This window comes from Hemiscyllium ocellatum, chromosome 9 (genome assembly GCF_020745735.1).
Source record: "Hemiscyllium ocellatum isolate sHemOce1 chromosome 9, sHemOce1.pat.X.cur, whole genome shotgun sequence".
Lineage (NCBI taxonomy): Eukaryota > Metazoa > Chordata > Chondrichthyes > Orectolobiformes > Hemiscylliidae > Hemiscyllium > Hemiscyllium ocellatum.
Genome location: NC_083409.1, coordinates 94,226,628 through 94,250,971, shown reverse-complemented (window position 1 = coordinate 94,250,971; position 24,344 = coordinate 94,226,628). Strand labels below are relative to the sequence as shown.

Genomic DNA, 24,344 nt, shown 5'->3' with positions numbered 1-24,344 from the left:
ACTATTGTCCTAATATTATCACACCTTTTAGGAATAAATTACTTTCTTCATTTTCGCGAAGTTGGGTTGATGCTGACGGGGAAGGTCTGCATTAGTGACAGCTGGTTTCGCACTCCCCTTGTGTCTCCTCTTTGTCGGGTAGGTAAATACAATGACTGCAGACGCTGGAAACCAGACTCTGGATCAGTGGTGCTGCAAGAGCACTCTCCTCTTCGTCAGGCTGGTGGGTGGGAGGAAGGGGCGGGGTCTGGGTCGACAGGAAGTGACGTCACTGGAAAGTGGTCTATCGGCCTAACGGCGCGGGGGGTTGTGGGAGCGGCTGTCGTGCTCACCTTGAGGAGAGTTGGAGTAGCGGCGGCGGAGGTAGGGTCTGGGCTGGGCCTCGCGGATCAGGTATGGCTCAATCACAGCCCCCTGTTCAACCGGCAGAGAGGTCCATGCCGGCCAGATATCCTAAATTAATCTAGTCCCGCCTGCCAGCAGCCGGCCCATGTCCCCCTGAACCCTCCCTATTCATGTCCCCATTTATGGAATCACACAATGTTGAAGTCCCACTGAGATTTACTTCTCATCTTTGTCCAGTTAACACCCTGTCACCCACTTACTGCTCCCCATTGACCACTGACTCCTCTCTCTGCTGAGTCAATGCCCTCCTTTACCCAACTATTGCCCACTCCCCATCCTCCTCTCTATACCATTCACCCCACTTGACCCTTTGCCACTAAATTCCCTCTCTCTTCTCTCTCCCCCCCCCCCCCCCCACTTTTCCACTAACTGCTACTTTTTTTGCCCATCCCACCTTCCAAATCAGTGTCCCCCCTTCCCCTGTACATTTCTACAAGAGGCTAAAACGTGTAGTTACATCAGATTTGGCTCTAATATGTGAAGCATTATCCATCATCCATAATTGATGATGTGAAGTGCTTTGATTATGTAACTCATTACATAAAGCCAGCATATGCTCTAGGAACTCCACTTATTTATGAAAAAATCGTAAGAAATAATCAATTTAGCTTATTTAGCCTGCTAATAAATAAATTTTATGGGCTAATGTTCCTTTTTCAGCTGGCCATTAATCCAAATGGAGAGCAGTGTTTAGGAGTTGTTTTCTATTTAAATAGCTAATAATTCTTCAAAAATTTATCTGTAGTGTTGGCCTCATTCTAAACAGGGCTGAAGCATTTCTTCACCCATCAAACCTAATGCTGAAATAAGGCTCATAACAGCATCCTGTGGGATGTTGGCTGTTTATTGCTATATATAATGAAAACTTATGAATGGTTCGAAGGCTGTCACTTTTGGACCTAAAGAGTCCCTAAATGGAAGGTTGAATTTGCAGAATACAGGGTGAAAGGCAGGATTCTTGGCAGTGTGAGGAACAGAGGGATATTGGGAGTCCATGTCCATCGAAACTCCAACGTTGCCACCCAAGTTGATAAGGTTGTCAAGAAGGCATACAGCGTGTTGGCTTTCATTAGCAGGGGATTGAATTTAAGAGCTGCAAGGTTATGCTGTAGCTCCATAGAGCCCTGGTTAGACCACACGTGGAATATTGTATTCAGTTCGAGTTGCCTCATTACAGGAAGGATGTGGTAGCTTTAGAGAGGGTGCAGAGCAGATTTACTAGAATGATGCCTGGACTGGAGGGTATGCCTTATGAAGAAAGGTTGAGGGAGCTAGGGCTTTTCTCATTGGAGTGAAGAAAGCTGAGAGGTGACTTGATGGAGATGTAGAAGATGATAGGCATAGATAGAGTGGATGGCCAGAGACCTTTTCCTAGGGCAGAAAAGGTTATCACGAGGGTTTAGGGACGATGTCAGAGGTAGGTTCTTTACATAGAGTGGTGGGTGCATGGCAGGCACTGCTTGCAGTGTTAGTAGAGTCAGATACATTAGGGACACTTAAGCGACTCTTGGGTAGGCACATGGAAGATAGTATAATGAAGGGTATTTAGGTTAGTCTGGTCTTAGATGAGGATAAAAAGGTTGGCACAACATCGAGGCCAAAGGGCCTGTACTGTGCTGTACTGTTCTATGTCACATTACCTTGAAAGTCTAGGTATATTGAAAGTTTGAGCAACAAACAAAGCTAGCTGTTTCATGTCATTACTGATTAAAAACAACAAGTGGGGTTTCGTCATTAACAGCAAGTTACTATCAAAACAATATTATCTATCTCAGAACTTACAATTAGTTACGAGAGCAGGTCAGATGCTAAGAATCATGCAGTGAGTAACACTCCCTGATTCCCTGAAGCCTGTGCACCATCAACGTGGCACAAAGCAGGATTGTGATGAATTACTCCCCACTTACCAGGATAAGTGCAAATTCAGCAGTGCACAAGAAAATTGACAACATCCAAGATACAGCAGCACATTTGATTGGCATTATATCTACAAGTGTGGACTCCCTCTACCACTGACCTTGAAACACAGTAGCAGTATGTACCTTTTTTTATTCTCTCGTGGGACATGGCTATTGCTGGCCAGCCAGCATTTATTGCTAGTCCCTGTTGCCCTTGAGAAGGTGGTGGTGAGCTGCTGCCTTGAACGTCTAAATGCTGGTGCATGTGATGGTAGGGAATAGAGGATGGAGATGGAGAATTGTTTTCAGACATAAGACTGTGAACAGCAGTGTTCTACATGCATTGGTACTGGGTCCACTTTCGTTTGGTATTTATATAAACGATTTGACTGAGAATTTAGGAGATATGGTTAGTAAGTTTGGGAATTACACCAAAATTGTTTGCACAATTGACAGTAAAGTTATCTAAGATTGGGTCAATTGGCTGAGGAGTAGCAAATGGAGATAATTTATATAACTGGGAGATATTGTATATTGGTAAAACAAAGTAGGACAGGACTTGTATAATTAATCGTAGGCCTCTGGGCAATGTGATTGAACAGAGACACCTAGGGCTCATAATTCTTTGAAAGTTACATTGCATATAGAGCAGGTGGTTAAGAAGATGTTGAGCATGCTTGCCTTCATTGCTTGGACTTTTGAGTATAGGTGTTGGGATGCCATGTTGAGGTTGTACAGGACTTTGATGAGGCCTCTTCCAGAATTCCGTGTGCAGTTTTGGTTGCCCTGCAATAGGAAGGATATTATTAAATTAAAAAGGATTCAGCAAAGATTTGCCAGGATGTTGCTGGGAATGGAAGGTTTGAATTATAAAGATAAAATAAGATTAGATTAGATTCCCTACAGTGTGGAAACAGGCCCTTCGGCTCAACCAGTCCACACCAACCCTCTGAAGAGAAACCCACGCAGAACCATTTCCCTGTGACTAATACACCTAGCACTATAGGCAATTTAGAATGACCAATTCACCTGACCTGCATATCTTTGGACTGTGGGAGGAAACCCACACAGACACGAGGAGAATGTGCAAACTCCACACAGACAGTCGCCCAAGGCTGGAATCAAACCTTGGACCCTGGTGCTGTGAGGCAGCAATGCTAACCACTGAGCCAGTGGGACCTTTTACACTGGAGGGTAGGAGGTTGAGGGGTGACCTTTAAAGAGTTTTATAAAATCATAAGGGGCATTGATAAGGGTATTTTCTCGAGGGTGGGGAAGTTCAAAACTAGGGGATGTTTTTTTAAGGACAACAGGTGCATTTTTTTTTAAGTGGTTTGTATGTGGATAGGCTACCAGAGGGAGTGGTGGATGCAGGTACAGTTACAACATTTAAAATACATTTCAATAAGCACATGAATAGGAAAGTATTCAAGGGGTTTGGGCCAAATGCAGGCAAGTGAGATTAATTTGGTTTGGGAATGTAGTCAGCATGTGGTAGTTGGATGAAAGGACCTGCTTCCATGCTGTGTGACTCCCTGCTATAGGTGCACCCTTAGGGAGGGAATTCCAGGATTTTGACCAAGTGATAATGAAGGAATGACGATAGGTTTCCAACTCTCAGGTGGTGATGTTTCTAAGTATCTGCTGCCCTTGTCCTTCTAGGTGGAAGTGGTCATGGGTTGGGAAGTGCTGTCTAAAGATCTTCAGTGAATTTCTGCAGTGCATCTGTAGATCCTGCACTCTGCTACTCAGAGTTTGTGGTGGAGGGAGTGGATGCTTGATGCTGTGGTGCCAATCAAGGTGGCTGCTTTATCCTGGATTGTGTTAAGCCTCTTGAGTATTGTTGGAGCTGTACTCATCCAGGCAAGTGGGGGAATATTCCATTACATTCCTGACTTATGGCTTGTAGGTGATACACAGGATTTAGGGAATTGGGAGGTAAGTTACTTACTGAAGTATCCCTAGCCTCTGACCTCCTCTTGTAGCTACTTTATTCATATGGTGAGTGCAGTTGCGTTTCTGATCAATGGTATGATACCAAGTTATAGTTTAACAGCTTTATTTGAAATCACAAGCTTTTGGAGCGTAACTTCTTCATCGGATCAGAAACACACAGAACACAATTTATGGACACAGATCAAAAGATCTTGTAAATGGTGTGAGTAGGGTGTTGAATAATATGTCTCTGAAAGTGACCAAGAGTGTTAATGGGATTGAATATTAAGAGATAGTGGTTAGATTGAATCATATTAGAGAGAGACTGGTACACTTGGGAAAAGGAACAAGTCAAACAGTCAAGGCAGGCAAGATCAAAGCAAAGAATGAGTAGGACTGATAAATTTAAGCTGCATTTATTTCAATGCAAGAAGCTTAGCAGGGAAGCTGGATGAACTCCGAGCATGGTTAGGGATGTGGAATTGGAATGTCATAGCACTTAGACGTGGCTCAGGGATAGACAGGACTGGTAACATTGTTCCAGCATACAAATGTGTAGGAAGGATAGAAAAAAGGGCAAGAAGAGAGGGACTGGTGTTTTGGTAAGGGATAACATTTAAATGTGTACGTAGGGAGGATATTCCTGGGATTACTTCCAGGGAAGTTATTTGGAACTGAGAAATAAAGGAATTATAACCTTTTGTGTTTATACTGGGACCCTCCCAGTAGTCAGTGGGAAATTGAGAAACAAATTCCATCACAAGATCTCAGCTATTTGTAAAAATAATAGGGTGGTTATGGTAGGGGATTTTAACTTTCTAAACATGGATTGGAACTGCCATGGTGTTAAGGGTTTAGATGGAGAGGAGTGTGTTCTGTGTACAAGAAAATTTTCTGATTCGATATGTGCATGTATCCACTTGACCTACTCTCAGAAAATAAGACAAGGCAATGGACTGAGGTGTCAGTGGGGGAGCACTTTGGAGCCAGCGACCATAATTTTATTAGTTTTAAAATAGTGATTGAAAAGCATAGACCAGATCCAGAAGTTGAAGTTCTAAATCGGAGGAAAGCTAATTTTAATGGTATTGGCAAGAACTTTCGAAAGTTGACTGGGAGTGGATGTTAGCAGGTAAAGCAATGGCTGGAAAATGGGAATCCTTCAAATATGAGAAACAGAGTCCAGAGACAGTATGTTCCTGTTAGGGTGTAAGGAATGCTGGATGACCAGAGAAACGGAGGCTTTGGTCAATAAAATGAAGGAAGATTATAGACAGCAGAGAGCGAGTGAAAGACAGTAGAAGTAAAATTAAGAGGGAAATCAGGAGGGCAAAAAAGGGACATGTGAAAATTTTGGCATTAAGGAGAATCCAAAGGAATTTTATAACTACATTAAGGACAAAAGGGTATCTCGGGAGAGAATAGGCTGCCTTGCTGATACTTGAGGGACCCTATGTGTCGAACTGCAGGAGGAGGGCAAGACACTCCAATGAGTATTCTTCAGCAGTGCTTACTATGGAGAAGGACATGGAATATGTAAAATGTGGGGAAATAGATTGTGGCATCTTGAAAAAGGTCCATATTACAGAGGAGGTGGTGCTGGATGTCTTAAAACAAAGGAGGATAAATCCCCAAGACCTGATCAGGGCTACCTTAGAATTCTGTGGAAGCGAGAGAAGTGATTGCTGGGCCCCTTGCTGAGATATTTGTATCATCAATAGTCACAGGTGAGGTGCCAGAAGACTGGAGTTGGCTAAAGTGCCACTATTCAAGAGAGGTGATAAGGAAAAGTCAGGCAAGTATAGACTGGTGTGCCTAACATTGGTGTGGGCAAATTGTTGGAGGGAATCCTGAGGGACAGGCTTTACATGTACAGGTACACAAACCTTTATCCAAAACCCTTTGGGCCAGCTTTTGGCATTTGGAATCTTTTGGATTTTGGAATAAGTGACAGTTTCACAGTGAAATAAAAATATATATTACCGAACAGCAGATGTACCTGTGAGTACTATGAATGCCGAGACAGAATTGACATCTGCCAGTGCTGGGCCATGCCACCACATTACATCAACTAGGGTCAACTAGATGTGGATTAATGTGGGTTAATTGTTTGCAGACCCAATAACCTTGTTATGGAGAAAAAAACTTTACAAAAAGAACTTTGGAATTTGGATAAAGGATTGTGTACCTGTATTTGGAAAGGCAGAGACTCCTTTGGGATAGTCAACATGGCTTTGTGCGTGGGAAATCTTGTTGTCAGGGTCCATAGCCTTAACACTATCCAGTGCCTCCACATATTTCCTGATATCACATGAAATGAATCAAATTGGCTGAAGACTGGCATCTGTGATGCTGTGACCACTGGAGGAGCCTGCAATCGATCAACCAAACAGCACTTCTGGTTGAAGATAGCTGTGAAGGCTTCAGCGTTAACTTTCACATTAATGTGGTAGCTCTTCTGTCATTGAGGGTGAGGATATTTGTGGAGCCTCTTCTCCATTTCCTTTTCTGGAATTTTTTGAGGATGTAACTCTGAAGATGGACGAGGGAGATCCAGTAGATGTAGTGTACCTGGACTTTCAGAAAGCTTTTGATAAAGTCCCACATAGGTTAGTGAGCAAAATTAGGGCGCATGGTATTGGGGGCAAAGTACTAACTTGGATTGAAAGTTGGTTGGCTGATAGGAAACAAAGGGTAGTGATAAATGGCTCCATTTCGGAATGGCAGGCAGTGACCAGTGGGGTACCGCAGGGATCAGTGCTGGGACCGCAGCTTTTTACAATATATGTTACTGATATAGAAGATGGTATTAGTAATAACATTGGCAAATTTGCTCATGATACAAAGCTGGGTGGCAGGGTGAAATGTGATGAGGATGTTAGGAAAGTACAGGGTGACCTGGACAGGTTAGGTGAATGGGCAGAGGCAGGCAGATGCAGTTTAATGTGGATAAATGTATGGTTATCTACTTTGGTGGCAAGAACAAGAAAGCAGATTACTACCTAAATGGAATTAATTTAGATAAAGGGGCAGTACAGAGAGATCTGGGTGTTCTTGTACACCAGTCAATGAAGGTAAGCATGCAGGTACAGCATGTAGTGAAGAAGGCTAATAGTATGCTGGCCTTCATAACAAGAGGGATTGAGTATAGAAGCAAAGAGGTTCTTCTGCAGCTGTACAGGGCCCTGGTGAGACCACACCTCGAGTACTGTGTGCAGTACTGGTCTCCAAATTTGAGCAAAGACATTCTGGCTATTGAGGGAGTGCAGCGTAGGTTCATGAGGTCAATTCCTGGAATGGCGGGACTATCTTATGCTGAAAGACTGGAGCAACTGGGCTTGTATAGCCTTGAGTTTAGAAGACTGAGAGGGGATCTGATTGAGACATATAAGATTATTAAAGGATTGGACACTCTGGAGGCAGAAACATGGTTCGGCTGATAGGTGAGTGCTGAACCAGAGGACACAGCTTAAAAATACGGGGTAGACCCATTTAGGACAGAGATGAGGAGAAACTACTTCACTCAGAGTGGTGGCTGTGTGGAATGCTCTGCCCCAGAATGGACGGTGTTCTCAACGTGAAAACAGGACTTTGTCTCCAGAAAACTGTGGTGTGGTCATTCTTCCTGATACTGTCATGGACAGATGCATCTGCAGCAGACTGATTGGGAATGAGGTCAAGTATGTTTTCCCTCTTGTTGCTTCCGACACCACCCAATGCAGACTCAGCCCTGCAGCCAAGTTCTTTAGGACCTGATCAGCTCGATCACTAGTGCTGCTGTTGAGTCACTTTTGGTGTTAGATATTGAAATACCCCCATCCAAATATGTGCTGTTGCCACCCTCTGTGCTTCCTTCAAGTGTTGGTGGTGGATGGTGATGGTGGCATTGTTTATAAAATATGATTCTGTGACTATGACTTTGTAGGCTGTTGTTTGACTAGTCTGTGAGACCGCTCTCCCAATTTTGACGCTAGTTCCCAAGTGTTATTAAGGAGGACGATACATAGTCGACAAGTCTGTTTTTGCCACTATCATGTCCAGTGCCCCAGGTCTATGCCAATTGATCTGTCCAGTTTCATTTCTCAAGACTGAGGCAATTTCAGAGGGCAGTTGAGAGTAAACCATATAGCTGTGGCTTTGTAGGCTAGGGATTGATGAGGGCAGAGCGGTAGGTGTGATCTAAATAGACTTCAGTAAGGCATTTGACAAGGTTCCACATGGGAGACTGATTAGCAAGGTTAGATCTCATGGAATACAGAGAGAACTAGTCATGTGGATACAGAACTGGCTCAAAGGTAGAAGACAGAGGGTGGTGGTGGAGGGTTGTTTTTCAGACTGGAGGCCTGTGGCCAGTGGAGGATTGGTGCTGGATCCACTACTTTTCATCATTTATATAAATGATTTGGATGCGAGCATAAGAGGTATAGTTAGTAAGTTTGTAGATGATACCAAATTTGGAAGTGTAGTGGACAGCGAAGAGAGTTATCTCAGATTACAACAGGAGTGTTGCTGAACAAAGAGACCTTGGAGTGCAGGTTCATAGCTCCTTGAAAGTGGAGTCGCAGGTAAATAGGATAGTGAAGAAGGCATTTGGTATGTTTTCTTTAATTGGTCAGAGTATTGAGTACAGGAGTTGGGAGGTCATGTTGTGGCTGTACAGGACATTGATTAGGCCACTGTTGGAATATTGCGTGCAATTCTGGTCACCTTCCTATTGGAAAGATGTTGTGAAACTTGAAAGGGTTCAGAAAAGATTTACAGGGATGTTGCCAGGGTTTGGGGATTTGAGCCATAGGGAGAGGCTGAACAGGCTGAGGCTGTTTTCCCTGGAGTGTCGGAGGCTGAGGGGTGACCTTATAGAGGTTTACAACATTGAGGGGCATGGATAGGATAAAAGGCGAAGTCTTTTTCCTGGGGTCAAGGAGTCCAGAAGTAAAGCGCATAGGTTTAGGGTGAAGGGGGAAAGATATAAAAGAGACCTAAGGGGCACCTTTTTCACGCAGAGGGTGGTACATGTATGGAATGAGCTGCCAGAGGATGTGGTGGAGGCTGATACAATTGAAACATTTAAAAGGCTCCTGGATGGGTATATGAATAGGAAGGGTTTGGAGGGATATGGGCCGGATGCTGGCAGGTGGGACTAGGTTGGGCTGAGATATCTGGTTGGCATGGACGGGTTGGACTGAAGGGTCTGTTTCCATGCTGTACATCTGTGAATCTATGACCAGATTGCCTTCTCTCATTGACATTAGTGAACCAGTTGTGTTTATCCAACGATAGATGGTGGTTTCATGGTCATCATTAGATTCTTAATTGCAGATTTTTTTTTGTTTATGGAATTCAAATACCACCATCTGCCATGGAGAAATACGAACCTGGGTCCCCAGAACATTAGTTGTTTTTCTGATTTAATGATAATACGAGTAGGCCATCTCCTCCCTCAATTTATGGAATACACTGCAGAACTTCACCAAGACTCTTTTTAAACTGCATCTTCCAGATGTTAGGAAAGAGGACTATGCACGGTTGACAGGGCTGTTTTTGGTATCGTCATTTTCAGTGCCGAGGTCATGCCAGGTAATCTGACCACCGCCATTTAAAAGCAAGAGCAGAACATACAATGGGTCTGCCTACAAGGCTCCTTTCGGAGTCTGTCACCGTTATGACCTGGACCATTCCTTCACTTATCATTAAGTTAACTTCCTGGACCTCCTTCACTAATAGCATTGTGGGTGTGCCAATACCAAATGGTTCATTTCAGACAGCTCATTACCATCTTCTAGAAGGCAGTTAAGGATGGGCATTAAATATTCACCAAACCAGCAAAGGCCACACATGTGGAATGAAGTAAAAAAAACACTTATGAATAAGGTGGTATATGAATTTGTGCTTTTTTCTGATGTTAGAAATGTAATCTGTTTCTATACCAATGATTGTTCACAAATAGCCCTTGCTTGCAGAACGCAGCACTGATGTTCTCTCTGAGTGGTCCAGCTTCTCTGAGCTTCTGCACATGCCGTGTGGTGTGTCAATGAAAATGGACCTTGAAACAAAGTTGGAGCGAACACCAGTGTCAAACAATTGGTCGCTATTTGCAATATCCTGTGAGAGAGAAAAAAAATATCAATTGGGAATTGTCTATCATTCTTTATAGTATGGTGAAGTAGTTCTGAAGAATGGTCACAGGACTCTGTTAGCACTGTTTTCTCTCTGTGAATGTTACCAGATCTGCACAGTTTCTCCAGCAGTTTGTTTTTGATTGTTTCAGATCTTCACCATTGTTGTGGTGTAATACTTGCACGTATTGGAATATTAATGTATGGTGTGCTGGTCTTTCCAGACAAAGAAAATGTACATTCACTGCACCTGTTTCACCTCCAAAAAAAATGACAGCCATTCCATGGTTCATATCTAAGGCAATGCCTTGACTGATAGGGGGGGGGGCACGGTGGCTCAGTGGTTAGCACTGCTGCCTCACAGCACCAGGAACCCAGGTTCAATTCCCGCCTCGGGCAACTGTCTGTGTGGAGTTTGCACATTCTCCCTGTGTCTGCATGAGTTTCCTCCGGGTATTCTGGTTTCCTCCCATGGTCCAAAGATGGGCAGGTTAGGTGAATTGGCCATGGTAAATTGCCTGTAGTGTTAGGCGCATTAGTCAGGGGTAAATACTAGATTAGGGTGGTGCTGGAAAAGCACAGCAGTTCAGGCAGCATCCGAGGAGCAGTAAAATCGGCGTTTCGGCAAAAGCCCTTCATCAGGAATACAGGATGAAGGGCTTTTGCCTGAAATGTCGATTTTACTGCTCTTCGGATGCTGCCTGAACTGCTGTGCTTTTCCAGCACCATTCTAATCTAGAATCAGGTTTCCAGCATCTGTAGTCATTGTTTTTACCTAGGGGTAAATACTGTATAGGGGAATGGGTTTAGGTGGGTTATTCTTCAGAGGTTTGGTGTGGACTTGTTGGGCTGAAGGGCCTGTTTCCACACTGTAGGGAATCAGTAGGTCAACCAGCCTTTTTTAAAAGTTGAAGCTTGCCAGTTAATTATCAGTCAACATTAACTAGTGCATTCTCCATGGCATCACCCTCCCAATTCTAGTCCACTAACATTCAGCTCTCCCCTCATATAATATAAATCTTGTTTTCCTATGGAATTTCTTGTGAATTGTCCTGATTTAAACAAGGTGAAAATCTTTGTCAGAAGCTTGCAGCAGTTTTTACAGTATACAATGACCAATGTAGTTAGGCGTCGATATGACTGGTGTGTTTTCACCAGTTATCATTCCAAATTATTATAAAGATGGAATTTCATCTCACCAGAATCTTTTAATATTATCATGATTGCCCAGAGCTCTTTAGTCTCACTCATGTATATTTCAAGCATAATTTGTATGCATTATCAAAAGAGGTGATTCAGAACCTACAGCAAGATCCTCTGCTTCAATGCCTGGCTGGGATAAATAATCTTTAGATATGTTCTAATCAACTTGTTCAGAGATGTGATTACATGCCTGTAGAGTGGGTGGGACTTCAACCTGGGTTTCTGGTCTCAGAAGTTGAGACACATCCACTGTACCACAAGAGCCCTGAATAATCTCTATATATTGGTATCGCTTGAAAGATGTGTGTTGACCAGAACACTGGGAGAATTTCCCTTCTCTTCAAATGCTTGAGTAGAATATTTTACATAGAATATAAATACTGACATTTAAACCATTGTCATGACAGTTTACAGTAGGATTATTGCTTGACCTGGCTGTAATTAGTTTCTAAACGGCTTATTATGTTCTGCAGCATATACTCAACTCCTTAGCTTATTGAAGTAATGGGGGCATCTACGTCAACGCTACCAACTAATGTGCAAGCAGATTCTGTTACTGTTGCACCACAGGCATCACCACCTTCACAATGCCCTATGCATCAAGCCAAGGAGGAAGGTAAACATTTTCAATTTGTTGGAGTCAATGTTCTGGTGTCCTTTACCTTAAGCTTAGGAACACGAAACACCACACATAACGTTAAGAAATTGAGAAGTTTACAATGTATTTTTAAGATGAATTCACCTTAGCATTTCTAGAATAATGGCAACAAATTTAGTTGCTTTAAAGTTTATTATAGTAGAAAATTCTCCTTGCTGGTAGTTCATACGTCTGTGACCGTTATTGTCACATTGGAACAAGTATTTTAAACTAATTTGCATGGGCGTTGCTTCACTGACTTTGTAATTCTTAACTGAACAAAAAAAAAATGCTTTCTACTTGAATACAAATAAGAGTCTCAGGGCTGTCATTGTGAAATACCATTGATGCAGTTAATTGAACAACTCAAATGAATTATTACATTCTTTTGCAACCTGTTTTGTCAGGTTGTCCCATGCATCAGGCAACAGCTGCCTCAACAGAGAATACATCTTATCCTGTGCCTGCACATCAGGAGAGGGCGTATGAATATGTGGAGTGTCCTATGAAAGGAGGTAACAGGGCACAAACAGAGGATGATATTGATCCCAGTAATATGGTAAGTACAACAACATTTGATTTAATCTTTTAAATGCTACCATCGATGTTCCTCCATTTTGTAAATTAGTGTGTTTCACTGCTACTCTTTAAGTTTCCACTGTGTTAACGCATTTAGGCAAATAAAATTCTTGCTAATCGTTTACTCTTGTCTTAAAGTTTTTAAAATTATGATATATTGCTTCTCATCAAAACATGCTTTAATTGTGCCTGAAATTATGATAATTGATGTGGCAGTTAAAGCATGAACTTCAGGTGTTTGACCTTATTGGGCAAATCAAAGGGATGTTACTTTGTGACATATATGGCACAGGGGTTGCAAATTCCATATAACTGAAATTAACATTAAAACAATGTGTTTTGTCAGTGGTTTTTGATGTTCAGCTTTATCCGTTCAGACCCTGAGCTGTGAAATCTTTTTTTTTTGTTGTTTATCCTTCTCAAAATAAAGCTGTATGATTTCCTATTTGTTTTCTGAGGGAGAGTCAGTATTTGGATGTATATCATTTTTGTTTTGTAGATGCCACCACTCAACCAGACGCCATCACCAGATCAGCCATACCCACTTTCTGTTGTCAGAGAAGAATCTTCTATTCCTCGGACTCACTCAGATAAGCATTGGGTATACCCTTCAGAACAGATGTTTTGGAATGCAATGATCAGAAAAGGGTAAGCAGTCAAAGACATGCTGTTAAATACGCGCTAATAGTATGAGGGAAATGTCACAAAGCAGGAGTATCAGATGCCATTATTACTGTCAGACTTGGGTTAAACAAGAGAATGCTTCTGCCAGGTGCTGACACTTGCAGATTAAATTTTGTTTCTCTCTGCAGTCTGAATTTCTCAACCTCGCTGTAGAAATAAATATTGGGAAAAAAAAAATTGTATTTTCCCTGCAGAACTCAGGAAGGGTTTGCAGGTGGAAGGATTAAAACTATGTATATAGTGTGACCTGTTCCTCTATCTTCCAGTTACCTTTTCCTTATATAGGGAATGAGGATACAAAGACAGGACTGTGATGCCTTCATGAGCTGTAGTCCCTTGGCAACTGGAGATTGTTGACACTCAAATCATATCCCAACAAACGTCTGGTGACGAAATTAAAAAATGCATAGAAATGTGAACTCTTTACCTGTGTTGCTAGAACTGTGTTGTAAATAAATGAAAATAGTTTTCTTCATCCCATTGCTGGTTAAAGCGCAGCAGGTCAGGCAGCATCCAAGTAACAGGAAATTCGACGTTTCGGGCATAAGCCCTTCATCGTCTGCTGGACTCACTTTCCTCATTCCTGATGAAGGGCTTATGCCCGAAACGTCGAATTTCCTGTTCCTTTGATGCTGCCTGACCTGCTGCGCTTTAACCAGCAACACATTTTCAGCTCTGGCTATTATATTGCTCAGCTGTCTTAAATACTAATGTGTAGTTCTGATTAATAATATAAAATACATGTCATTCATCACTGTTGAATGTTTAAAGGGTCACTGATTTATATTTTATAATTTGGCATTCACTTCGCTCAGTATAAATGTTTATGTAGTTCTTGGGGGAAAAAACTGATTATTTTGTGCAATGACAAACCATTCAATGCCATAGCTTAAACTTCTACTCTGTACTCTAACTATTTTACAGGTGGCGCTGGCAGAATGAAGACATTTCAGCTGATGATATGTCCAACATTATTAAGATCCATAATCAGAACAATGAACAAGCCTGGAAAGAAATACTGAAGTGGGAAGCACTCCATGCCAAGTTAGTTCATAACTCATAATAGCCTCATTTCTTGAACATTGGTTCAGGTTATGAAATGAACTTGCAGTGCATTATGCTCTGATGAATTGCATTACCATTTCACTTGATCAAAGTTGATACTTGGAAAGCTAAATATCCACTGATTCCGTTAGGAATGCAGTCTTTTTGGTTCTGGAAGTCTTTGTGTTAGTTATTTCAGTTGTTTGTAAATAGGTTTTCGTTGGTTTTTTGAAGTCAGTATGGGGAACTTAAAAGGAGTTGCTACAGATTTTATTTTGAAGGCAAGAGCTTTAGTGAAGCTGATGTTGACAATGGATAAGGTATAGAAGTGAATTTCCCACTTAACAGAAATAGCTGAAGCTCGTCCTTTGAGCCTGTTGCACCATTCATTTAAAATTAAAGCTGATCTTTGCCTCAACTCTACTTTCTTGCAGTATCCCTATATCCTTTAGTTTTCTGAATATGCAAAAAAAAAATCAACCTCCCGTACTTGATGTTCTCAACGACTGAGTATTCCCAGCTGTCTGAGTTTGGGAAGTCCAAAGCTTCATAATTCTTGAGTGAAGAAACACTTAGGTTCTGTCAATAAAAAAGATGCCTGCCACTTCCAACACACTACCTTGTTCCCTGGCCAACATCCCTGTCTCAGATTTGCTGCAGTGCTCCAGCGAGGCTCAGTGCAGGCTAGAAGAGCTGTACCTCATTTTCTGCTTGGGATCTCTACAACCTTCTGGATTGAATATTGAATTCAACAATTTTAGGGCTTGGAGCACCTTTTCCATGTCCACCCCCAATCCCCATATATCATACCTTGTTATCACATGCTCTGCTATGACGCACTACCCCTTGTTAGCCATTAGTAGTCCTGATTAGAAGCTATTCATTTTCCTTAGCTCACTGTTATCCACTCCTTTGTCTGTCCAACTGTTCTGTTTCTTTGGGCTCTATCGCCATTATTGTTTACTCCTTACCACCTTTCCCCACCATATATTCTGCATGTAAACTAACATTTTCCTAGCTACCTTTAGTTCAGAAGAAGGGTCACTGGACCTGAAACGGTAATTCTGATTTCTCTCCACATGTTTTGCCAGACTTGCTAAGATTTTCTTGCAATTTGTGTTTGTGATGAAATTTCTCCTTAGTTCTAAATGTCTGACCGCTTATTCTGAGGCAGTAACCCCAAGTTCTCGAATCCCCATCCAGTGGAAATGCTTTCTCAGCACAAACTCTGTCAAGCCTTGGTGTACTCAACCTCTCATTATAGGCCAATCCCCTTGGACCAGAAAAACCATCTGGAGAATCTTTGTTCAGCTGTCTGTGGTACAATATTTCCTTCCTTGGGTCAGGAAACTAAAACTGTAATCAGAACTGTAGTTGCAGCCTTATTAATACTTGGAGTATGCTAAAAGAACTTATCTAATTTCACATTTTGGCTCTGCCACATTCCTTCCAACTTAACCTGCCTTTATCTGCAGATTTTGTACATTCTCCTTGTTGCATACTTTCCTCTCCTACTTTTTATTGTCAGCAAATTTGAAAATGTTACCCTGAGTGGTCTCACCTAAATTATTGGTACAACAAGAATCAGTTAAATAATAACAAATTGTATCTTGCTAATTATGGCTTGCAACAGAAAATATCCTGCTTATGCCTACTCTGCAGTTTTCTATCTATTCACCAATCCTCTATTTTATCATGTTATGTTCATTCTTCCAGAGAGGGCCATTTTTCTATGAGGTTATTAATTAACATCCTCACTGCACAATACTTGATCCAAAGCAGTTTGTTCCCGAGTTGGGGTTCTTTGTCATACTGTGATGTAGAAACATTTGTGTTTTCCACGAACTCTCCCTACACTATTGCAGCAAATTTGATTTGCCCAGCCTCTCTGTAGGTCAAAGTTTCCCAATAATTACAGTATTACTATTGCTGCATGTGCCTTGAATTTCCTGGTTCTCGGCCTTCTACAACTGTTGCCATGAGACGTGAACTCCCAAGAATGTTCCTGCTCCTTGGCTCCACCGAAATTGATTATATTAGGTGTTCTGAGCTGAAATCCTTTTCTCTATTTAGTTTTTTTAAAAAATCCAATCCTTTATTGTCATGGCTACCTGCTTTCTTCTTTCCCTATCTTTTAAAAAAATTAAATATACTGGAATATTTCAATGCTAACGTTCATCACTCAGCAATGTCTCCAAAATGCAATTGAATCAAACTGATTTTCTTTGGTGCCGTCATTCAGATGGTAAATTGCAAATGCTTCATATATTATATGGGTACTTTGGGTAACATAAAAGCTAAAAACAATGTCACTAATGCTTTATTGCCTTTGTTGACCCTCTCTCTCATCCTGACCCACTCAGCTTAATTTTACTGAACATACTACTCTGCTGTAGAGCCTTGGTATTTTCATTGCTTCTTTGATTGAGTGGATTCTCAGCTCAGCAGTCCTTTTTGTTTGATTTTTCCCTATTTTCCAGAGTATTTAAGTGGAGTAACCTATTACTGTCTGGAATTTAGTTGCATTATTGAGTCCTGTCTGAAAACTACAATCTTGGCAGGGACCGAAATTGGTTTTCAACTTTGCATCTGACTGATCGGTCAACATGTTCTCCAGTCATACATTCATCGCACACTTAGTTTATTCATCATGCTCTGTTCTTGCTTTATTTCAGCTGCCCAGGTACACCTTGGTCAGCTGTGATATTGAAATTTGGTTTGAAATAGCATTGAAAATAATGAAAGTAATGAAAAATGGGAAGAAGATTGTCTTTATCATTTTGCTGACAAATGAGTGACTTAAATAATTCCACTGAAATAGTTTCTTAAAATGTCTTTGTTGTTCCCAACTTTGGTGTCAAAATGTTCAGAACAATATACACCTTTACAAGTTTGAACTACATTTATGATCATTATTATAAGATATACTGTTATTACTGGGTTGTAAGAATATAAAAAGAGAGACCATTTGGCCCTTCAAATGTACTCCACTCCATCTGATCATGGTTGATCTCCTTTATCTTCACCTTTCTGCACTGTCTCCACATCTTCAATTTCCTTGGTATCCAAAAGTCTAACAACTTCAATCTTAAATATACTCAGTGACTGAACCACCATGTGGGGTGAAAGCAATTCTAAGACCCACAACCTTTTGAAGAAATGTCTCTTTATCTCACTCCAAGTGGCTGACCCTTTATTCTGAGATTGAACTGAGGATCAAAACCCCTTCACCCATGGAAATTGTATTACCAGCATTCACTGTATCAAGCATTTAAGAATGATGTGTTTTTCCATCGGATCATTTCATAACATTCCAATATTGATCAGTTTTCATTTTCATGTATTCAGTAAGAATGATATGTAATCTTGTTATTTTGGATTTTTGTTCTTGATAAGGTTCTAGATTCTTTTGTTCCATTGTTTCTGTTTCTGTGGAATACTTAAGCAGACTGTGTAACAAAAAGCTAGCCAATTCTAGAGACTGAAAAGGGAATTTGTCAATCCAATTGGCAGACATACAGATTTGACACCCCTGCAGGGAATCTCTTTGTCCACATTATCATTTGAAACTTTATTTTAAAATTCCAGGCTAGTAAATTTCAAGTTGTTTTTATTTGTTGCCAGACTCTAATTGCTTTTGAGAAGGTGGTCACGAACTGTCCTCCTGAACCACTGCACGTGTGGTGTGTGATACACTGTCAGTGCTGTTAGGAAAGGAGTTACATTCTTTTAATCCAAAGGCACTGAAGGATTGCTGAGCCAGATTAGATTAGATTAGATTACTTACAGTGTGGAAACAGGCCCTTCGGCCCAACAAGTCCACACCGACCCGCTGAAGCGCAACCCACCCATACCCCTACATTTATCCCTTACCTAACACTACGGCCAATTTACCTGACCCGCACATCTTTGGACTGTGGGAGGAAACCGGAGCACCCGGAGGAAACCCACGCAGACACGGGGAGAACGTGCAAACTCCACACAGTCAGTCGCCTGAGTCGGGAATTGAACCCGGGTCTCAGGCGCTGTGAGGCAGCAGTGCTAACCACTGTGCCACCGTGCTGCTTCTGATGCCATCCTAACTTGAAGGGGAACTTGCAGGTGTAGGGTTTCCATGCACCTGCTGTTCTTATTCGAGGTGACAGAGGTAATAGATTTGGAAGAAACTTTTGCGAGTTGCTGTAGTGAATCTGTTGATCTGTGGCAGCAGAGTGTACATTGTGCTGAATGGGATGCCAGTCAATAAGGCTACTTTATCCTGTATGATTTTGAGGTTCTTTAGGTGTAGTCATTCTGGTATTCCATCACGATACTGACTTGTGGATCTGGGGAGTCAGGAGATGAGTTCGCCACTGTAGAATTCATAGAACATAGAAAAATACAGCGCAGTACAGGCCCTTCGGCCCTCGATGTTGCGCCGACCAAAGTCTACCTAACCTGCACTAGCCCAATAACCTCCATATGCTTATCCAATGCCCGCTTAAATGACCATAAAGAGGGAGAGTTCACCACTGCTACTGGCAGGGCATTCCATGAACTCTCAACCCGCTGAGTAAAGAATCTTCCCCTAACATCTGTCCTATACCTACCACCCCTTAATTTAAAGCTGTGTCCCTTTGTAACAGCTGACTCCATTAACAGAAAAAGGTTCTCAGTGTCTACCCTATCTAAACCCCTAATCATCTTGTACACCTCTATCAAATCTCCCCTAAACCTTCTTTTCTCCAATGAGAATAGCCCCAAGTGCCTCAGCCTTTCCTCATACGATCTTCCTACCATGCCAGGCAACATCCTGGTAAACCTCCTCCGCACTCGTTCCAATGCCTCCACATCCTTCCTATAGTATGGCGACCAAAACTGCACGCAGTACTCCAGATGAGGCCGCACCAGAGTCTTATACAACTGCAACATGAATTCATAGCCTGTTGGCTGACGTGGTATTGAAGGGTCTCTAATTTACTTTCTGGCCATTGATCACTGGATGTTGAAGGTGGGTATTCAACAATGGAAATGCCATTAGAGGTCAATGGGATGTAGTCCTTGAAGATGGTCAATTCCTGGTACTTGGTTTCAAGTAACAGTTCCATCATCTATTAGCCCAGACCTAAATACTTTGCTGCATGTGAGTATGAACTTTTCAACATCTGAGGATTGAGGTAGACTTTGCTGTGTGCAAGTGTCAATGAATGTCCCCATTTCTGATGCACATGATGTCCCTAGGTTTCCATAGAACCTTTGCACAGCAGGTTGTTACTGATAGACATGTTTGTTTGAAGTCTCTGGGTTTATGGTAACTGTGCAGCATGTGTGATATGGTGAGGATCTCCAATACTAACTTTGTTGGAATTCAGTCACAGCTGAAAATACATGAGTCTTGCTCTGTGTATTATTATAAATGTCATGTGCCTGTTGCAATTTTATCTCTAATATAACTTGAGATTCACCAAACACAAATTCAGTAATAAAGTCATAGGAGCAGGATTGGGCTTTGGTATTAATTCCGTTCCGTTGAGAATGTTTACACTTGTGTTTTGATATTTTAGAGAATGCCCCTGTGGGCCTTCACTACTCCGCTTTGGGGGAAAAGCTAAGGAATATTCACCAAGAGCTCGGATTCGTTCTTTAATGGGGTATGTTTTATACTCTTCATTTTAAGTCTTATTTAAAGTAATTGGAAAATGCAGCAAATTACTTTGTCTTGGGCATTTAAAAGAAAAACTTCAATTGGTCAGAAACCACATTAACTCTTCAAGGATGTAAATAAAGAGTGCCATTGGTGTTTTTGGGAGAAAGAAGGCCTTCGTGATTGGATGGTGTGCATGTATGGGTGCACTTGGGTGCAAAAGAACTTGGTAAACAACTAGTTTAAACCTTGCCATAGTATAGCTCAAAGTAAATTGCCTTGAATCCAGTCTATTCACACTGACAGCTATATTTGCACTAATACTATTCTTACTCACTCGAGTGTGGTGCTGGAAAAGCACAGCAAGTCAGGCAGCATCCGAGGAGCAGGAGAATCAATGTTTTGGGCATGAGCCCTCCATTGCCTCATTTGTGATGAAGGGCTTATGCCCGAAATGTCGATTCTCCTGCTCCTTGGATGCTCCCTGACCTGCTGTGCTTTTCCAGCACCACATTCTCGACTTTGATCTCCAGCATATGCAATCCTCACTTTCTCCTATTCTTACTCCTCAACAATGATACCATAAATCTCCTTATTAAACATCTTAGTCCAGCCTTTGAGATTAAAAATTCCCTTTCAGGTTGAGGGAATCATGTACATAAACTTTATTATTGTTTAGGACACATGACAATTATCGAAGAATCAATCTAACGTAACTTTTATGTTAATGTGAGTGAACTGAAAGTCAGGAATCATCATGAAGTACATTTGTAGAATTTGTAGTCTGAATTATTTTCCCTTTAAATATGTTGTGACTACCATCTGGTGGAATTTTGAATGAACTGCACTGACAAAAAGATGGTTGAAAATTTCGCAGAACTCTGTTCAAGATAAATATTTGTCATTCCATGCTAATTCTTTTTGCACTTCACCACAAAGTAATTGCGGATTTAAGTTTTTAAGTTCATACAGATTTGCATTGTTATTTTACTTGCATGTGAACATTTTGCATCTGAAGTTTCTTTAATGTAAAAAAAATGTCGCAAGGCTTTTCACAACTGATTGACTTGGAATAATGGACTGGAGAAGAGAATGAAAGCCTGGTTAAAGATCTGTCTTTGGGAAACATTTAAAAAGTGAAAGAGAGGGAGAAATAAAAGCTATTGACAAGGGGTTGCAGAGAAGATGCTAAGCTGACTTGTTGCACCATTTTGATTTCTAAATGTGACATTACATTTAGGTTGGTTTCTATCAGTCTGAATGTCAGAAATCTTATTAGTCTTTGCTGTCGTTACTCCTCTGAAACTGATAGCAAGTGCTGAAGGAACTGAATGGCTTACAGGTGTTCCTATGTACACTGTTGTGTGTGTCAGTCATACCTTGGTTGGTAGCATTTCCACCTGTGAAGCAAAGTTGCGGATTACAGCACTTGAGTACCAAAATCAAGGTTGGTATTGTAGTGTAGCACTGAGGAATTGCTGTAGTGTCCAAGTGCTGTCCTATAGATGAAGCATTAGCCAACTGTTCTTTCAGTTGAATGTAGAAGACCCTGTGGCAAAGTGCTGAAGGACAGGAGTTGGCCCTCACCGTCTGATAAAATATATATTAAAAAAAATCTGATCATTGTTGTCTTGGAGTTCGCTATGGGCAAATTGGCTATCTTGCCTTTATTGCAAAAGTAACTATTCTTAAAATGTAATTAATTAACTTAAAGATTTGAAATGACTGGTTTTGTGATGGATGCAGATCTTTGATGATCCTCAGCATAAGTGGTTAGTTCCTGGTAAGCAAGGGGATGCAAACTTATCAAGAGTAGATGTGTGTGTGTGTGTGGATTTGAGGTTACAGTCAGATCAGCTGTGATCTTAGAGTCATAGAGTTATACAGCACAGAAACAGACCTTTGGTCCAACCAGTTCATGCTGAATACCAAGCTAAATTAGTCTCACTTGCCTGCTCCTGGCCCATATTCCTCCAAATCTTTCCTATTCATGTACTTATTCAAATGTCTCTTAAACATTGTAATTGTACCCACATCTACCACTACTTCAGAAAGTTCATTCCATTTGTGAACTACCCTCTACATGAAAAAAAATTGCTCCTCATGTCTTTTTAAAATCTTCTTCCTCTGACTTTAAACATGTGCTACCTAGTCTTGAAATCTCCATTCTAGGGAAAAGACAAAGGCCATTTCCACCTGTACCTCTCATTATTTTATAAACTTCTATCAGGTCACCTCTCAAACTCCTACTCTCCAGTGAAAAAATGTCCAAGCTTACCTGGCCCTCCTTAATAGCTCCAATTTTCCATACCCGGCAATATTGTGGTAAACTTTTTCCAAACTTTCTCCATTTTAATAATAATCTTCCTATAACTATTGAATGACCGAGCAGGCAAGAGGAGCCGATGGACCTACTCCTTGTTTATTTGTATGTTAATTGCTGCTGAAAAGGAGTAAATGAATGAACTAACAGTTCATTCAGAAAATGAGAAGTTATTGACAATAATCAAACGCTCTAGTTTCATGTCAAGAATTTAGTGTTTTATATTGTGGGCCCAAAACCTTTAGATCAGTGAGTCAGTTTAGACAGTCTGGGCATCTCCCTTGAGACTAATGACGAAAGTTAAATTGGAATGCTATGTATGTATTTAATGTCAAATTTTTGCAAGTTGACTGTGATATCTCAATTGTTTTAAAACATTTAGGTATGAACTACCTTTTGATCGACATGACTGGATTGTAAACCGCTGTGGAAGGGAAGTACGATATGTGATTGATTATTATGATGGAGGTGAAGTTGACAAATCAACATATCAGTTCACTGCTCTCGATGTGCGTCCAGCTCTGGATTCCTTTTCTGCAGTATGGGACAGAATGAAAGTGGCATGGTGGCGTTGGACATCATAACATCTATTTAGATTGTAGCAGTTACTGCAAATGAACTTATGGATGTCATAATCTTAAATGTTTTAAAATTAAATTGAATTATCTGCACATTACAAATGAGCAAGCTGCAATTTGTACCTACCATTATCCAGATACCACATGCTTAAAAGCTTCTAACACACCAACTTTCATCATTTCTGTGTATGGTTTATAATGGAACAAGATTTGCCAAAAGGTCTGTCTTACTTATGTCTTGTTGTATTCTTCTTATGTTTAGCTCTTGCATCTGTGGATTGGGAATAATCAATCAAAATTAATTTGAGTATATCCTTCAGGGAATTACTTTTGTGAAGCCTAATACGTCTGTATATTCCAATGTATTAATTGAAGTGTTAAATTTGAATATATGTTTGAGTAGCTTGATGGAATCTTGGGTGATTGTGACCATTAGATTTTTCTTTCTTTTTGAGTAGTGCTTAAAAACTATGATGCAGTACTTGAGTCCAGTGTGTTCGTTCTTTCAAGTTGAGAAGCAGCACATCAGAATGAGGGTGGGGATGGACTAATTATATTAATTCTCCTAATGTACCAGAGAGCTAAATAATTTCTGAAAAATGGTACAACAGCAAACTCTTGCATTAGCTTTCCACTAAATTGGGAAGTACTTAAAGTTTCAAAAAGTCCTTTTGCTAATTTTTTTAATGTATTATTTTTGGTGTTCAGTACTTTCTTAATGACAGGCAAATAACTTGACAGTCTCTGAAATGGATTTCCCATTACCTGATTACAGTAGATATTGTAGTGAGTATCTCGTGTGAAATAGAATTGTAGTCAAAACCATAAGATGAAATTCTAATTTTCACATTCCTTACCAGATAAACATCCTATAGTAGTAAAATGGTGTTGTTGAAACTATGCTGAAATTTTGACTTTTTAACTATTGTCCAAACTTATTTTCAGGGAAGAGTCGTGCTATAATAATATTGGCATATCTTTGCTAACATTTGGATTAGGTGCCAAATAAACTTGTACAGCTCAAATAAAACATTTTTACTTAAAAGAAAACAGTTTTACAATTGTTTGCATTTAAAACTTTCAAGAGATTTTCCCAGAGTTTAAATTACTACATTTTTAATCATTATTCTATGCATCAGTCAGAAAATAAATCTGAAAGGTCCATAATAAAACACAGAACCACAAATGCTGAAAATCTGAAACAAAGTGCTAGAGAAACTTGGCAGATCTGGCACCATCTGTGGAGAGAAAGCAAAATTAATGTTTCAGTTCTACTGATGCTGCTTCATAAAGATCCATACTTGTTGCTGCAGATCTAA

General features: G+C 40.8%; 1 protein-coding gene across 2 annotated transcripts; it reads left to right on the top strand.

Moving 5' to 3' along the window:
• Positions 1-293: 293 nt before the first annotated feature.
• Positions 294-24,042, top strand: LOC132818827 (holocytochrome c-type synthase). Of its 2 annotated transcripts, none has more exons than XM_060829949.1 (7): positions 294-363; positions 12,031-12,173; positions 12,602-12,753; positions 13,273-13,421; positions 14,382-14,501; positions 20,045-20,131; positions 22,830-24,042. In XM_060829949.1, the coding sequence occupies exons 2-7, from the start codon at positions 12,062-12,064 to the stop codon at positions 23,029-23,031; spliced, it is 822 nt and encodes a 273-aa protein (XP_060685932.1). In that variant the 5' UTR covers positions 294-363; positions 12,031-12,061; the 3' UTR covers positions 23,032-24,042. The 2 variants fall into 2 exon arrangements, with proteins under 2 accessions (XP_060685932.1, XP_060685931.1); XM_060829948.1 differs by having other exon boundaries at positions 295-393.
• Positions 24,043-24,344: the final 302 nt, after the last annotated feature.

Bases quoted from the DNA above. Each gene is read 5' to 3' on its own strand.
- LOC132818827 (XM_060829949.1), top strand. From the start codon at position 12,062: ATGGGGGCATCTACGTCAACGCTACCAACTAATGTGCAAGCAGATTCT. The intron at 12,174-12,601 runs GTAAACATTTTC...CTGTTTTGTCAG, and splicing joins GCATCAAGCCAAGGAGGAAG to GTTGTCCCATGCATCAGGCA. The intron at 12,754-13,272 runs GTAAGTACAACA...TTTGTTTTGTAG, and splicing joins ATATTGATCCCAGTAATATG to ATGCCACCACTCAACCAGAC.